The sequence below is a fragment of the Lissotriton helveticus genome, chromosome 1_1, assembly GCF_964261635.1.
Source record: "Lissotriton helveticus chromosome 1_1, aLisHel1.1, whole genome shotgun sequence".
Lineage (NCBI taxonomy): Eukaryota > Metazoa > Chordata > Amphibia > Caudata > Salamandridae > Lissotriton > Lissotriton helveticus.
In genome coordinates, this window is record NC_136057.1 from 1,358,485,932 (window position 1) to 1,358,500,176 (window position 14,245).

The following is a 14,245-nucleotide window of genomic DNA, read 5'->3' on the forward strand; positions in this document are numbered from 1 at the left end:
TGTTTCGCAAGTGGAAAGCAGTAAATATGGCTTGTACGGTCTGTAAAGCAGCCACCTGGAAATCTGTTCCTATATTTACAACAAACTGTTGTCTTGATTCAGACATCAAAGCTGTCTCAATCGTTAATCAAGCCACCCTTAAAAATCTTTCTACTTACAACTCTGTAAAGAGCTCTTTTCTGGCCTTCTAAACCTGCTGGTTTTTATCTCTCATTGCCAGGAACCATACATCTGCAGAAATGTGCTTGCTATGCTGTGTGAATGTTTATGACATTCAATGAAGATCCTAAGATACAGAAGAAGGGTTACTAACGTGCAATGTTCCCTCTAATTTGTTTACTCGGTGTGGCGCAGTGTAAGGTCTCTGTGCGCTGCAGCCAAGGTTATGAGTGCCAAGAACCTGACCATGCATGCAAGCCTGACCACTGACAAAGAAGGGTTTGGGGGGGGGGGGGTTCTCGCCCCAAGAAAATGTGGACAAACATGGAGCACTGTGTAACACATATTTAATTTTATATTCAATTTTGTTAGCTTTTAAAGCATAGTAAATGATGACCTTACAGTGCACCAGGATAATCTTTGTTGGGACCCTTCAATGATTCCCTCACTATCTCCTTCCAACAGTGTCCCGTATCTCTCCATAGGCCCTCTCTCACATGCATTTAATTTGTTTTATAGCAACTCTTAAAACTAGTGTAGGGTGTTGGAGCACTTTACATCACACATGAATACAATCAGACGCGTGTAAATCAGTCTATAGGAAATGTTACATAAGACAAAGGGGACTACAAGGTGTAGGATTCATGTCATCCATACTGGTAGGCCTTTTTTAAGAGTGCTTGACCTGGAGAAGCACAAAGCACAAGTTACTTACCTTCGGTAACAATATATCTGTAAAAAACAGTAGTTAGTGTTAGATTCCTTACCTTAGAATATCCTCAGGCGTCAGACTGGACTAGGAAAGTTTTGCGTAGCAGTACCCCTGCACGTCGGTAGGTGTCGCCTGCGGCTCTGTGTCCGTCGTCGGCGTCATGGTCGCAGGGATGACGTCGTCGGAGTACTTAGACGCCGCCCTCACGCGCTGACTTCAGTTCTCGTACATAGCTTTCCGCACCAGGAACGCAGAGCCATGCCAGAGACCGACACTGGTGCCATAAAACTAGGGCCCTCAAAGGGAAATACCTTAACCCTAGATACGGGTCCGCAGAACGGGGAGGATGGGTGGGGTGGTAAGTAATCTCACAATAACTAATGTTTCTTACAGATATATTGTTACCGAAGGTAAGTAACTTGTGCATCTGAAAGAAACAGGTTAGTGTTAGATTCCTTACCTTAGAATAGATACCCCAGCAATACCAACCCCGGTGGTGGGTTTGCGGACCAAGATCACACCAGAAAGTCCTGGAGAACGGAACGGCCGAAAAAGCCATCTCTCCGGACTTGGCTGTCCAGGCAGTAGTGCCTAGCAAACGTGTCCCTCACCACCCCCTTTTTGTAATTATTTTGGCCACCATGAGTGTGGAAGGGTATGCTCAGACATGAGTCCCTTGCTCATTGCACCATCAGGATTCAAGCAAGCCGGGCCGAAGACGGCTGTTATGCCAGAAACCGGTCCCCGGAAGCTTGTTTCCTTTCCAGTGAAGAATTGGCTTGGTAGTTTGGTCTGCCCTGTTCCCATGATGCACTGGGCCAGGGACAGACTAATTTGCATATAGCCAGGTTCTGAACTGGGATGGTGCAGTGAGCTAAAAAACGGTGATGGATCAAGCCCTGATCTGTTGACTGGGTAGGAGTGTTCTGATTAACTCAGATACTCTGTCCATCACCACCCCCTTTTTGTAATTATTTTGGCCACCATGAGTGTGGAAGGGTATGCTCAGACATGAGTCCCTTGCTCATTGCACCATCAGGATTCAAGCAAGCCGGGCCGAAGACGGCTGTAATGCCAGAAACCGGTCCCCGGAAGCTTGTTTCCTTTCCAGTGAAGAATTGGCTTGGTAGTTTGGTCTGCCCTGTTCCCATAATGCACTGGGCCAGGGACAGACTAATTTGCATATAGCCAGGTTCTGAACTGGGATGGTGCAGTGAGCTAAAAAACGGTGATGGATCAAGCCCTGATCTGTTGACTGGGTAGGAGTGTTCTGATTAACTCAGATACTCTGTCCATCACCACCCCCTTTTTGTAATTATTTTGGCCACCATGAGTGTGGAAGGGTATGCTCAGACATGAGTCCCTTGCTCATTGCACCATTAGGATTCAAGCAAGCCGGGCCGAAGACGGCTGTAATGCCAGAAACCGGTCCCCGGAAGCTTGTTTCCTTTCCAGTGAAGAATTGGCTTGGTAGTTTGGTCTGCCCTGTTCCCATGATGCACTGGGCCAGGGACAGACTAATTTGCATATAGCCAGGTTCTGAACTGGGATGGTGCAGTGAGCTAAAAAACGGTGATGGATCAAGCCCTGATCTGTTGACTGGGTAGGAGTGTTCTGATTAACTCAGATACTCTGTCCATCACCACCCCCTTTTTGTAATTATTTTGGCCACCATGAGTGTGGAAGGGTATGCTCAGACATGAGTCCCTTTCTCATTGCACCATCAGGATTCAAGCAAGCCGGGCCGAAGACGGCTGTAATGCCAGAAACCGGTCCCCGGAAGCTTGTTTCCTTTCCAGTGAAGAATTGGCTTGGTAGTTTGGTCTGCCCTGTTCCCATGATGCACTGGGCCAGGGACAGACTAATTTGCATATAGCCAGGTTCTGAACTGGGATGGTGCAGTGAGCTAAAAAACGGTGATGGATCAAGCCCTGATCTGTTGACTGGGTAGGAGTGTTCTGATTAACTCAGATACTCTGTCCATCACCACCCCCTTTTTGTAATTAGCAAACGTGCGCAGCGAGGCCCACGTAGCTGCCTGACAGATGTCCTGCAAGGGGACTCCCAGACCCAGGGCTGTAGTAGCCGCCGTGACCCGAGTGGAATGGGCCCTCAGCCCAACAGGGGGCTCCTTCCGAGCCAAGAAGTAACATACTTTGATACACAATATGACCCACCGAGAGATGGTCCGTTTGTGTACGTCCATCCCTTCTTAGCGCCCACGTAACCAACAAAGAGCTGGTCGTCCACCCGGAACTGGCGTGTGCGATCAAGGTAGAAGGAGAGCGCACGTTTTGGGTCCAGACGGTGGAGCCTCTCTTCCTCCATAGAAGGATGCGGAGGCGGAAAGAAGGTGGGCAAAGTGATGGACTGCCGATGTGAAAGGCTGTAACTACTTTGGGCAGAAAAGAAGGACACGTTTTCAACACAACCTTGTCCGGATAGACAGAAAGGAAAGGAGGTTTAGAAGAAACAGCTTGGAGCTCACTCACTCTCCTGGCAGAGGTGATGGCAATTAGGAAAGAAGTCTTAAGAGTTAGAAGACGGAGAGGACAATTGTGAAGTGGGTCAAAAGGAGCGCACATCAGATAAGTAAGAACAAGGTTCAAGTTCCACTGAGGCATCACGAAAGGAACAGGAGGGAACATGTGTGCGATGCCCTTCAAGAATCTATTTACAATAGGGCACTTGAAAAGAGAGGGCCGATCAGGAAGCCTCAAGAAGGCGGAAATGGCAGAGAGGTAGCCCTTCAGAGTGCCCAGAGCAGAGCCCTGCTGGGCAAGAGAAAGAAGGAAGAGGAGAACCTCTGAAAGTGGGGCAGAGAGAGGATCCACAGACTTTGCTGTGCACCATACCACAAATGTATTCCACCTGCAGGCGTATACCGTTTTCGTGGAGGGACGCCTGGCTGCCAGAATCACATCACATACTTCAGGAGGAAAGTCAAATGGCCTCAACTGCTGCCGCTCAATCTCCACGCATGGAGGTGGAGGCTGGACAGGTTCGGGTGGAGGACCGTCCCCTGCTGCTGCGACAGAAGGTCCTCCTGAAGAGGCAGACGAATCGGGGGATCGACTGACATGCTGAGTAGCTCAGGATACCAGTATCTTCGTGCCCAGTCCAGGAGCCACAAGGATGACTTGGGCCCGGTCTCTCCTGATCTTCTTCAGCACTCTGGGCAGAAGTGGTATAGGCAGAAAGGTGTACAACAGACCGCAGCTCCACTCGCGACGAAAAGCGTCTCCGAACGAGTGCCGTCTTGGAAGTTCCAACGCGTTGAACTGATGACATGGCGCGTTATCTTCGGTGGCGAATAGATCTAGCCAAGGCTCTCCACAGTGCCGAAAGAGGTCTTGCGCCACGTCCGAGTTCAGACACCATTCGTGATCCACCATGCACCGCGGCTGAGTTCGTCCGCCCTGTTGTTCAGGGAACCTGCCAGGTGTTGAACCACCAGGGTGATGCCCTGGTGTTCCTGCTATGTCCAGAGGCGCAGAGCCTCCTGACAAAGGGTCCACAACCCCACCCCCCCCTGTTTGTTGCAGTACCACATGGCGGTGGTGTTGTCCGTGAACACCTGCACTACACTACCCCGGACTGAGGGAAGGAATGCTTTCAGTGCAAGCCAGATCGCCCGCAGCTCCAGAAGGTTGATGTGGAGCCGGGACTCCGCCGGAGACCAGAGGCCTCTGATCTCCCTCTCTCCCATGTGGCCTCCCCATCCCAGGAGGGACGCATCACGTGCTCCGGTTGCGGTAGGGAGAGAAATCTGCAGCTGACCCAATCGCGGTTCGTGAGCCACCACTGCAACTGTCTCGCAGTGCCCTCGAGATCCGGACGTGGTCGGACAGGTTGCCCTGATGCTGTGCCCACTGAAACTTCAGGTCCCATTGCAGAGCCCGCATCCGCCACCTGGCGTGATGCACCAGAAAGATGCAGGAGGCCATCAGTCCCAGGAGCCGCAGCGTCAACCTGACCGAGACTCGGGATAAAGGCTGAAAGACCGTAATCAGAGCCTGAATATCCCGAACCCGCTGTTCGGGGGGATAAACCCGAAACTGCGCTGAGTTCAGAACCGCACCGATGAAGAGGAGCAACCGAGAGGGGCACAGGTGTGATTTTGGCACGTTGATGGAGAACCCCAGCGAGTGCAGGAGGTCGGCCGTAATCTGGAGGTGGGAGACGACTGTTTGGGGCGAGCCCGCCTTCAACAACCAATCGTCGAGATAGGGGAAGACTGAAACCCCTAATCTGCGCAGATGATCTGCGACCACCGCCATCACTTTCGTGAACACCCGAGGGGTGCTGGTAAGGCCTAAGGGGAGCACGGTAAACTGAAAGTGCTCGTGGCCTACCGTGAACCGCAGGTAACGCCGGTGGGCCGGCAGGACGGGGATGTGAAAATAAGCGTCCTAAAAGTCCAATGCTACCATCCAGGTTTCTGGGTCCAGGGCAGCTAGGACCTGAGCCAAAGTCAGCATCTTGAACTTCTCCTTCCGGAGGAAGCCGTTGACGCTCCTTAGATCCAAAATAGGGCGTAGGCCCCCTTTGCCATTTTTGGGTATCAGAAAGTAGTGGGAATAACAACCACGTCCTACTTCTGGCCCAGGAACGCACTTGACGGCCCCCTTGGCCAAGAGAGCCACAACTTCCTCCTGCAGAAGTTGCAAGTGATCCCCCGAAATGCGGTGGTACTGCGGTGGCATGGCTGGAGTGGTCGCCTCGAAGGGGAGGGGGTAGCCCCTTCGGACGATTTGCAGCACCCACCTGTCCGATGTGATGGAGCGCCAGTGGAGGAGGTAATGGTGAACCCTGCCCCCCACTGGCGTCAAATGGGCCTGAAAGCTCGGACTAGGAGGATTTTGAGGCGGATGCTGCGGGGGTGGGTGCGGACTGGCCTTGCCTGTGTCCCCCGGCACCGCCACGGCGGTTACCACGTCCGCGACCGCGTTGAGGTGGGTTCTGCGGCCTGTGGATTGCTGGACGTGAGGGGGCGCCCCTTCCCTGGCCACGAAGGGACGAAAGGCGGAAGTCTGCTGGCATTGGCCGAGGCCCAAGGACTTGGCCGTAGCCCTGCAGTCCTTAAAACGTTCCAGCGCACTATCCGCCTTGTCGCCACAAAGGCGACGGCCATCAAAGGGCATGTCCATAAGGGATGCTTTGACATCGCCCGAAAAGTTGGCGGACCTCAGCCAGGCGTGGCGGTGAACGGCCACCGTCGTTGCAATCGCCCTGCCTAGCGAGTCCGCGGTATCCAGTTCGCACCGAATTGAGTAACGTGATGTGTCCCTTCCCTCCGCGAGGGCCTGGGTTAGCTTTGCCTGGACCTCCGCCGGTTACTGCGGCAGCCCTTCCGCAACCGTATCCCACAAAGAGCGGCAATAACGGCCCAAAAGGCAGGCGGTGTTGACAGACCACAACCCCAAACTTAATGAGGAGAACAGCTTCTTACCGAACTGGTCATACCTTTTGGATTCCTGATCCGGGGGAGAGGTCGGGAATGCGGTCTGGGAAGTTGAGGCCTGGATCACCAGACTCTCTCGGGTGAACGGACAAGAAACTGGGGTCGCCCGGAGCCAGGCGGTAGCGTCGGGCCACGTTCCGATCCACAGGGAGGCCTGTGGAGGGCTTGGACCAGGTGCCCAACAGAACGTCAGTGACGGCCTCGTTGAACGGCAGGAGAGGCTCCGATGAGCTTGCCTGTGGTTTGAGGACCTCAGTGAGGAGGTTAGTCCTCACGGCCGCGACTGGGAGCTCAAGAGCCAAGGCCTTGGCTGCCCGAGTCAACACCACACTGTACGCAGCCCCCTCCTCTATAGCCACGGTAGGAGGGGAGACAAAACCAGTGTCGGCGAAGTGTGCAGATCACTGGCATCCCCAAGTTCGTCCGCCGAGACCTGACTTAACTGACACTGCAGTGCCAGAGGGTCCTCAGCCCCCTCCCAATTCCCCTCGTCATCCATCTCCTGGAGGTCAGGAAGAAATGATGGAGCCGGATCGTCGGTGAAAGGCTCACCTATCGGCGTCGAAGATGGCACCGGTCCGGCGCCGGACCGGGGAGGGCATCGGGGATGACGCCGCCCAAAGACGTCGCCGGGGGCGACACCCTTGGTGACGATGCCGCCGGAGGGGTCGTGAGGTCGACCAGTGTCGACCCGGATCCAGGCCTGGATCCGGAGGAGCCCTGCGGCGTCGAGACCGAAGTCGCCGACCGCGCCGGGGCCGAAGCACCCAACGGCACCGGGGCCGAAGCCGCCGCCGCCCGCCCGGGCTCCCAGGGGGGTCCCAAAGGCACCTCATGGCTTTGAGGAAGGCGCTGATCTCCGCCGGCGTCCCGTTCAGCCCAGGGACTGGCGGGTGTGGAGCTGGATGCGGTGCTGGCGGCTGCGTGGGCAGTGTCGCCCGAACCCCCGGCCGCGTCGCGCGAGTGTCGGGGGGAGTCAGAAGAGCGATGTCGCTTCTTCGACTTCTTGTGCCTCGACTTACCTGAGGACTTTGAGCCCAACGAGTGGTCTCGACTCGCCGAGCTGTGATGACTGTGGCCCTGCGACCGGTCCCTCGACCTCCTCCTGGACCGGGTTCTCAAGCGGCGGGCGGCCGACTGCCGGAGCTCAAGTCGCTTACGGGACGCTCCTGCCTAGCATTCGACGTCAAGGCCCAGCAGTCTGGGCACGACTTGTCATCATGGTCGGCCCCTAGGCAATAAAGGCACAGACGTGGGGGGCGGTAACCGACATCAGTCGGTTACAGTTGTCACAGGGTTTGAACCCGGGCATCCCTATCGGCACCGGAGTCGATAAACGACTCGAGAAGATCCAAAACAGATCGAAAAAGGTTAGTCAAAAAGTGACTAAGGAGTACTGCTCTTCCCGGATCTCGCTGGCTGGCGCGGAAAAAAGAAGAACTGACATCAGCGCACGAGAGCGGCGTCTAAGTACTCCGACGACGTCATCCTGGCGACCACGACGCCGACGACGGACGCCGAGCCGCAGACGACGCCTACCGACGCGCAGGGCTACTGTTACGCAAAACTTTCCTGATCCAGTCTGACGCCTGGGGATATTCTAAGGTAAGGAATCTAACACTAACCTGTTTCTTTCAAATCTCAGGATTCAGAATGTAACATAGTGGTTAGGATTGGCTTTACTAATAATAGCAATAATAGGATAATGAAAGACTCTGAATAAAAAATTACTTTCTAAACTGTACTATGTAGTTTGCATGCAGATTTTTGATGACACTTCATAGCTCACTGTGCTACATTAAGATTGTAAGTTATGAACTTCACAGTAACAAAAAGGTCTATGTGACAAACGCAGTAACCCACCAAGCTATCCACATATAACACTGTTCTGTGATCTGCATGGTACACATCCTTTGTAGTAGGCATATTAAACCTGTTTGCTACCTTGGATGAGACAAAACTGCCACTAGACAAAATCTCTCCAGCAGATACATGAATCACCAGAGTTATCACAACACTTTTATTGTTGCCTGAAAACTACAGGATATACAAGGAACTCTACAGGGGGTGCTTTCAAAACTGCTGCACTGCTACAAAACCGCCCCCAGTAACAAATGATCAAGAATTCGAAAAGTTATATAATATTCTTTCCAAGTCCTGCAGCAACACTTCTACTTTTTAAAGGAATGCAACAAGTGGCATGTGCAGGATCACTTGCTGCTTACCTTGTGACCTCTTTAATCCCAAAGACTGCTCTGGAAGAGGAATGCTTGCCTGCTGCTTGTGTTCTCCTCTTCCACGGTGGCCTCCTCTGCCGAAGATCGTTGCCACTGCTCCCAAGGAAGTTTTATGGCCTGTTTATGCACACACAGGTAAACACACATGCAGAGGCACACACGTTCTCAAATGCAGACAAACGCAAAAATACATGTGTTTCTAAGGTATTGTATCTTTTATAGATTGACATGCTTGAATCTTCCCCATTGTCATGGTGGGAGTCCCATGGCAACAGTACAAATAGCAGAATTAAAGACATTACAATAAACCTCCATAGAAAAGAAAAGCACAATTTAGTAACCTTTCAACCTCATGTTAGAACATCCAAAGTTCAGCCATTCACAGCAGAGACATCAGAGTAAGGTCCCCCTGCAGAGCCACCATGCCTCTCATTTCTTACCGCATATGGTGAGATAGGGGAATTCTCTTCTCAGTTTTTCTCTTCAACTTTTGACCTCCAGCTTTCAGCTACATTCAAAGTACTATTGTTTTGTATATTTACCTCTCATTTTCAAGATGCCAGTGCATAAAACAGGGTTGTTCAGGCCCTGTAAAAACCTGTTGTGTAGGCTGTTTTCTGAAGACCCCCATAAACAGTGTCTTTATTGCGTCTAGCCTGACCCAGGTAAAGCAAATATTGCCCCACTTTTTACACCAAACCTCTCAAAGACAGAGAGGGTAGGCTACTCCTCATGCTCCAAAAGAAGAAGGCTACTTCAGACTCAGAATCTGAAGCGGAGAGGAAAGACCATTCTTCCTCTAGGAAAAGAAAGGAAGACCGCTCCTCTTCTCATCACGGAGACTCAAAAAGGTCCAAGTCCCAGGAGCAAGATAAATCTAAGGTGAAACACCACAAGAAACCTCAGGCGGTGGCTTCAAAACCAGCTTCCCTGACTCCTGATAGAGACCAGTCATCTTGACCGTCGTCTCACCACCTCAAGTAAAGCTGATGTCTTAGCTTGTAGCAACGTCGTCAGGTTTGCAACTAACATTGACGACTGCATCATCAACGAGACCTTTACCATCGACAAGGATTTCTCTGTCAACCATCGCCCCGTCGTCAGCTATGATGGCTGCACCGCAGACGAAAGTCGTACATGCAGCAGCGACGGTGCCTCAGATGGCTGTATAGGTTATGGCACCGTTGTCGTGCCCGTTGACGGAGGGGAAAACCACCTTCCTGCGTTCTAAACAAATGCAGGATTTCCTGAAAATTTCTCATTTGCCTCCAGCTCGCCTATTGGAATTTCAGGACTCTGAGGATGAAGGTATGTTTGGACCTGCCTATAGCCCATCACAGTAAGGATCAAATGTCAGGACTGTGATGATGAGGACATTGAGGACAATGATCCATCCTCATACCTGGCGGACGAGTATTCGTTTTTGGATAGAGATCATTCTGCGCAGCGGCTTGAATCTTTCCAGGAGCGTTACCACTATGATGACTAGGAGGAGGAATGTCATCACTTTAGGGAACCATCAGTGAATGTTCCGGTATCCCTGGTGTCGGACTTACGTCATATGATTGACAATTATTATAGATGCTTTCCAGATGCTAATGCTTCTCAACGGCCTCCGCCTCCTCAAGAGGCTCCTGTTCCTCTAGCAGGCCAAGGCACTCCTAGATCCACCAAGGAAAGAGTACTACCTTCACCCATTATCATCACGTAGGATATCCAGGATGTAGATCAGCAGCAAATAGAGGAAGGTGAAATCCATACTAACGTGGGGACACATGATGAATTGGATGACTTTCACGATCTGTCGGGCGTGCCTCTAAGCACTTCGATCTGCCCATGCCAGCTAAGCAGACTGAATGGCTTTTGTACGATTTCAAGCCAGGCACTCAGCGTTCCAACAGGGCTATCCCCATAGTGGATTTTTTGTGGCAGGAGGGCCTCAAGCTAATTAAAACACCAGCTTCCATTCCAGTGGTGATTCCAAAGTTGGACAAAAAGTAAAAGGCCCCTAACAACTCGCCCACATTCCTTATTGGTCATCCTAGACCCGACTCTGTTATTATGCAGGCAGCACAGGAACGGACCAAAAATCCATCATCCCCGTACTCTGCTCCCCCTGATAAAGAAGGTCGCCGGCTCGACAGCATAGGGAAAAGGTTTTCTGCTCTGGCAGCCTCTTCCATTAGGGCCTCCAATGCCATGGTGTTTTGAAATGATAAACCCTGCTCAACCCCCTTGGTAGCTTGGCACGAGCAATCAGGCTTATCTTAGAGGCAGTGTGTAAAGCATTTGCACATAACCAACAGTAATACAGTGTAAGCACTACAAAAGGACACCACACCAGTTTAGAAAAATAGCCAATATTTTTATATACTCAGGATAAGACCAAAAACTACAAAAATCCACAATACAGTACTCGAAAATCTTCAGTTATCAAAAAAAGCTTGAAAAACAGTTCCTTGATGTCGATAGCTCCGTCCGGGGCTATTATGGCGTCGTGAGCAAACACATCCAAACAGTTCTGGATGACCGCGGCTTCAAGGGCCATCTACAGTGTCGGGAAGACCCGCAAACAGTACCTTTTAGAAATGCATGACGTCAGCGACTTTTTGTTGAGCTTCCGAAAGGATAGCGTCCGCAGGCGTCGGTTCCGGAGGTCGGTGCAGGAGTAGTCGAGGCCCTCGAAGTCATACGTATTGCAGATCGAACTCCTCTCTGTTGAAGTCAGTAGCTCTGATGTTGACAGGCGTCGGGTGCTGCGGTGCGAAGTGCAATGGTGCAACGTGCGGTGCCCTCAGGTCGCGGTGCGAGCAGCGGCTCAGTGGCGGGGTCAGATGGCATCGTCGGTGAGACCAGGGTCATGGTGTGAAGTGAATGTGGTGCTTGTCATGGTGTTGGCATGTAGCAGTGCAAGCAGGAGTCAATGGCGCCTGTGTCGGTAGGCCAAGGCTGCATTTCAGGATGAGGGCGGTGCTTTGTGTAACTTTACTAGCGGTACCCTCGAACCACGGTGCAAGCAGCTGCCTAGATTTCGGCATGGAGCGTCGTCGTAGGGGATACCAAGGCGTCGTCATGAAGCGAGGCAGTGCTGAGTGCGGTGCCCACAGGTCGCGGTGCGAGCAGTGACTCGGTGGTGGCATCAGCAGGCATCGTCGGTGAGACCAGGGTCGCGTTGCGGCGTTGCAACGGTGCCCTCTGCGGTGCTTTTAGGACATGGAGTCAGCAGCGATGTTGTAGACGTCGTCGGGTTGCTTTTCTTCAGTTCTAGCACAAGACACACAGTTCCCAGTGCTGAGGGCAGAAGAGCTTAAAGTCTTTGTTGTTCCTGAGACTTCTTGAACAAGGGGTAAGCTCTACGTCAAGCCCTTGGAGAAACTCACAAAAGTAGATTGCAGAAAGTTCAGTCCAGTCCTTTTACTGCCCAAGACAGAATCAGCCACTGCAGGCCAAACAGCAAAGCTAACAGCAAAGTGGTAGTTCCTCCTCACAGCTTTTCTAGCTCTTCTTCCTGGCAGTCTTCTTGGTACAAAAGGTCTGGGCCCCACTATTTATAGCCTAAAATCCTTTGATATCTTAGGCAGAGAGTGTCTGTGCCCAGCCAGAACCAGTTCTGCCTTCTCTGGTGTGATTTCCTGGCAGAAGGTGGAGACGGCATGGTCAGAGGCAGACCAGGCCCTTTGAGGTGCAAGGAAATCTCCTCCCCCTTCTCCGATTGCAGCCCATGTCTATTCAGCCCTTTCCTGTGGGGAACAGGTAGCATTGCAATAGCGAAAAACGAAATTGGCCGAAATTCACTATCAGGACATGTCACACACACCAGGGCATGTCCTACCTTTCACATACACTGCACCCGGCCCACAGGGGTTCCTTGGGCCTAGCTTAGGGGTTGCTGACATGTAAGAAAAGGGAAGGTGAGGGACTGGCAAGTGTGTGCACAGGCCAAGTCAACATGGCAGTTACAAACTGCGCACAGACTCTGCAATGGCGGGTCTGAGTTACCTTTTCAAGACTACTCAAGTGGGTAGCACAATCAGTGCTGCAGGCCCACTAGTAGCATTTGATTCACAGGCCCTGGCACACTCAGTGCACTTTACTAGGGACTAACAAGTAAATCAACTATCCTATCATGGAAACACCAATCCATAACACAATTTACCACAGGAGCACTTGCACTTTACCACTGATCAGCAGTGAGAAAAGTGCACAGAAACACTACGCCACCAAAACCAGAGTCAAAACCGGGAGGTCAGAAAGCAAAAACTCAGGGGAAACACACCAAAAGTTGCGATAACACATGGCTATTTTAGGACGATATGACCGGCAGATGTGGGCGGATATTTCTACATTGTTGGAGTAACTTCTGGAGGATAAAAAGGAGGCAGTGAAGAACATTCTGTTGGAAGGGAAAAGAGCATATTCAGATCTCATTGAGATTGCTATGGACGTGTCATTTACAGCCTTTTGCCAGATGGCAAGAGCAGCGGGCTGCGTCGTCAGAGTTGGCTGAGAGCGACTACCTTTCGTCCTGAGGTACAGGCCAAAGTACTTGATATGCCCTTTGATGGGAAGTGTTTATTCGGCAAGCACATGGATGAGGCACTACAGCACATAAAAGCAAGCACGGACACTGCAAAATCGCTTGCCACTCTCCAACAACTCTGCTTCCAGACCTTACGAGGGCAATATACATCTCGACTGCAATTCCTTCAGCAGTTCCAGACTTACACACAGAATACCTACCAACCATACAATCAATCATTTTGATAAAATGCTGCGCAGTCCTGCACAAGATCAACAGGACGTAAGAGGCAGCTTCTGCTGGAAGGTCCTAGGACTCTAACAGGAGACAATGAGTATTACCAGGCTCCTGCCACCACAGTCCCACAGCAATTCGGACCGACCTCCTCAGAATTTTTGCGAAAATGGGAGTCCATCTCATCAGACAAATGGGTGTTAGATATCTTCTGGCACGGTCACACCCCTGGAATCTGTTCAGCACCCTCAAAATGCCCCTCTGTGGAAAGTTCAGCTTCGTCATCTTCTAGGTCTCAAGAAGGAAATAAAATCACTCCTTTCCTCAAGGGGTTTTAATCTCACTTCTTGCTCATCGAGAAGAAAAAAAGGAAAATGGAGACAGGTCACGGACCTCCGGTTGCTGAACATGTTCATCAAAAAACAATCCTTCAGGATGCTCTCTCTACAGGAGATCCTTCTTCTCCTGGAAAAAGGGGATTATCTGTCTTCTCTCAATCTCCTCGATATTTCCTCATTCCCATTCACCCCAAGCATCAGAAATTTCTCAGGTTTGAAGTGCAGGGCGCCATTATCAGTTCAAGGTGCTTCCTTTTGGCTCCCAGGGTTTTCACCAAGTGCATGGTCCCGTTAGCAGTCTTTCTAAGACGTTCAGGACACCAGGTGTTTCCCTGCCTGGACGATTGGCTAATAAAGGCTATTACGTTCCAGGCAGCTGAATCTTCCACTCAAGCCTGCCAGAATCTCTTCCAGTCTCTAGGGCTTTATCTCAATTTCGACTAATCGTCCCTCATTCCTTCCATCTCTATTTTTCTGGGGCATGCCTCGACACAGTTATCGGCAAAGCCTTTCCCACTCAAGAAAGAGTATTACGTATTCAAGAAATAACACGGCTTCTCTCATCAAAAAGGTCAGTTTTCT

General features: G+C 51.4%; 2 protein-coding genes across 9 annotated transcripts in view; one reads left to right on the forward strand and one right to left on the reverse strand.

The window, feature by feature from the left end:
- ENTHD1 (ENTH domain containing 1) overlaps positions 1-14,245 on the forward strand; it is a 1,583,016-nt gene that overhangs the window by 221,983 nt on the left and 1,346,788 nt on the right. The gene's annotated exons all lie outside the window — the stretch shown is intronic.
- LOC144824278 (uncharacterized) overlaps positions 1-14,245 on the reverse strand; it is a 247,278-nt gene that overhangs the window by 33,067 nt on the left and 199,966 nt on the right. For 3 of the 4 annotated variants that reach the window (XM_078683410.1, XM_078683413.1, XM_078683412.1), the window contains one exon: positions 8,561-8,689. The exons of the other annotated variant lie outside the window; for it this stretch is intronic. In XM_078683410.1, coding sequence (XP_078539536.1) covers positions 8,561-8,689 — 129 coding nt within the window. The remainder of the gene's footprint in view (positions 1-8,560; positions 8,690-14,245) is intronic. 4 annotated transcript variants of the gene reach the window in all.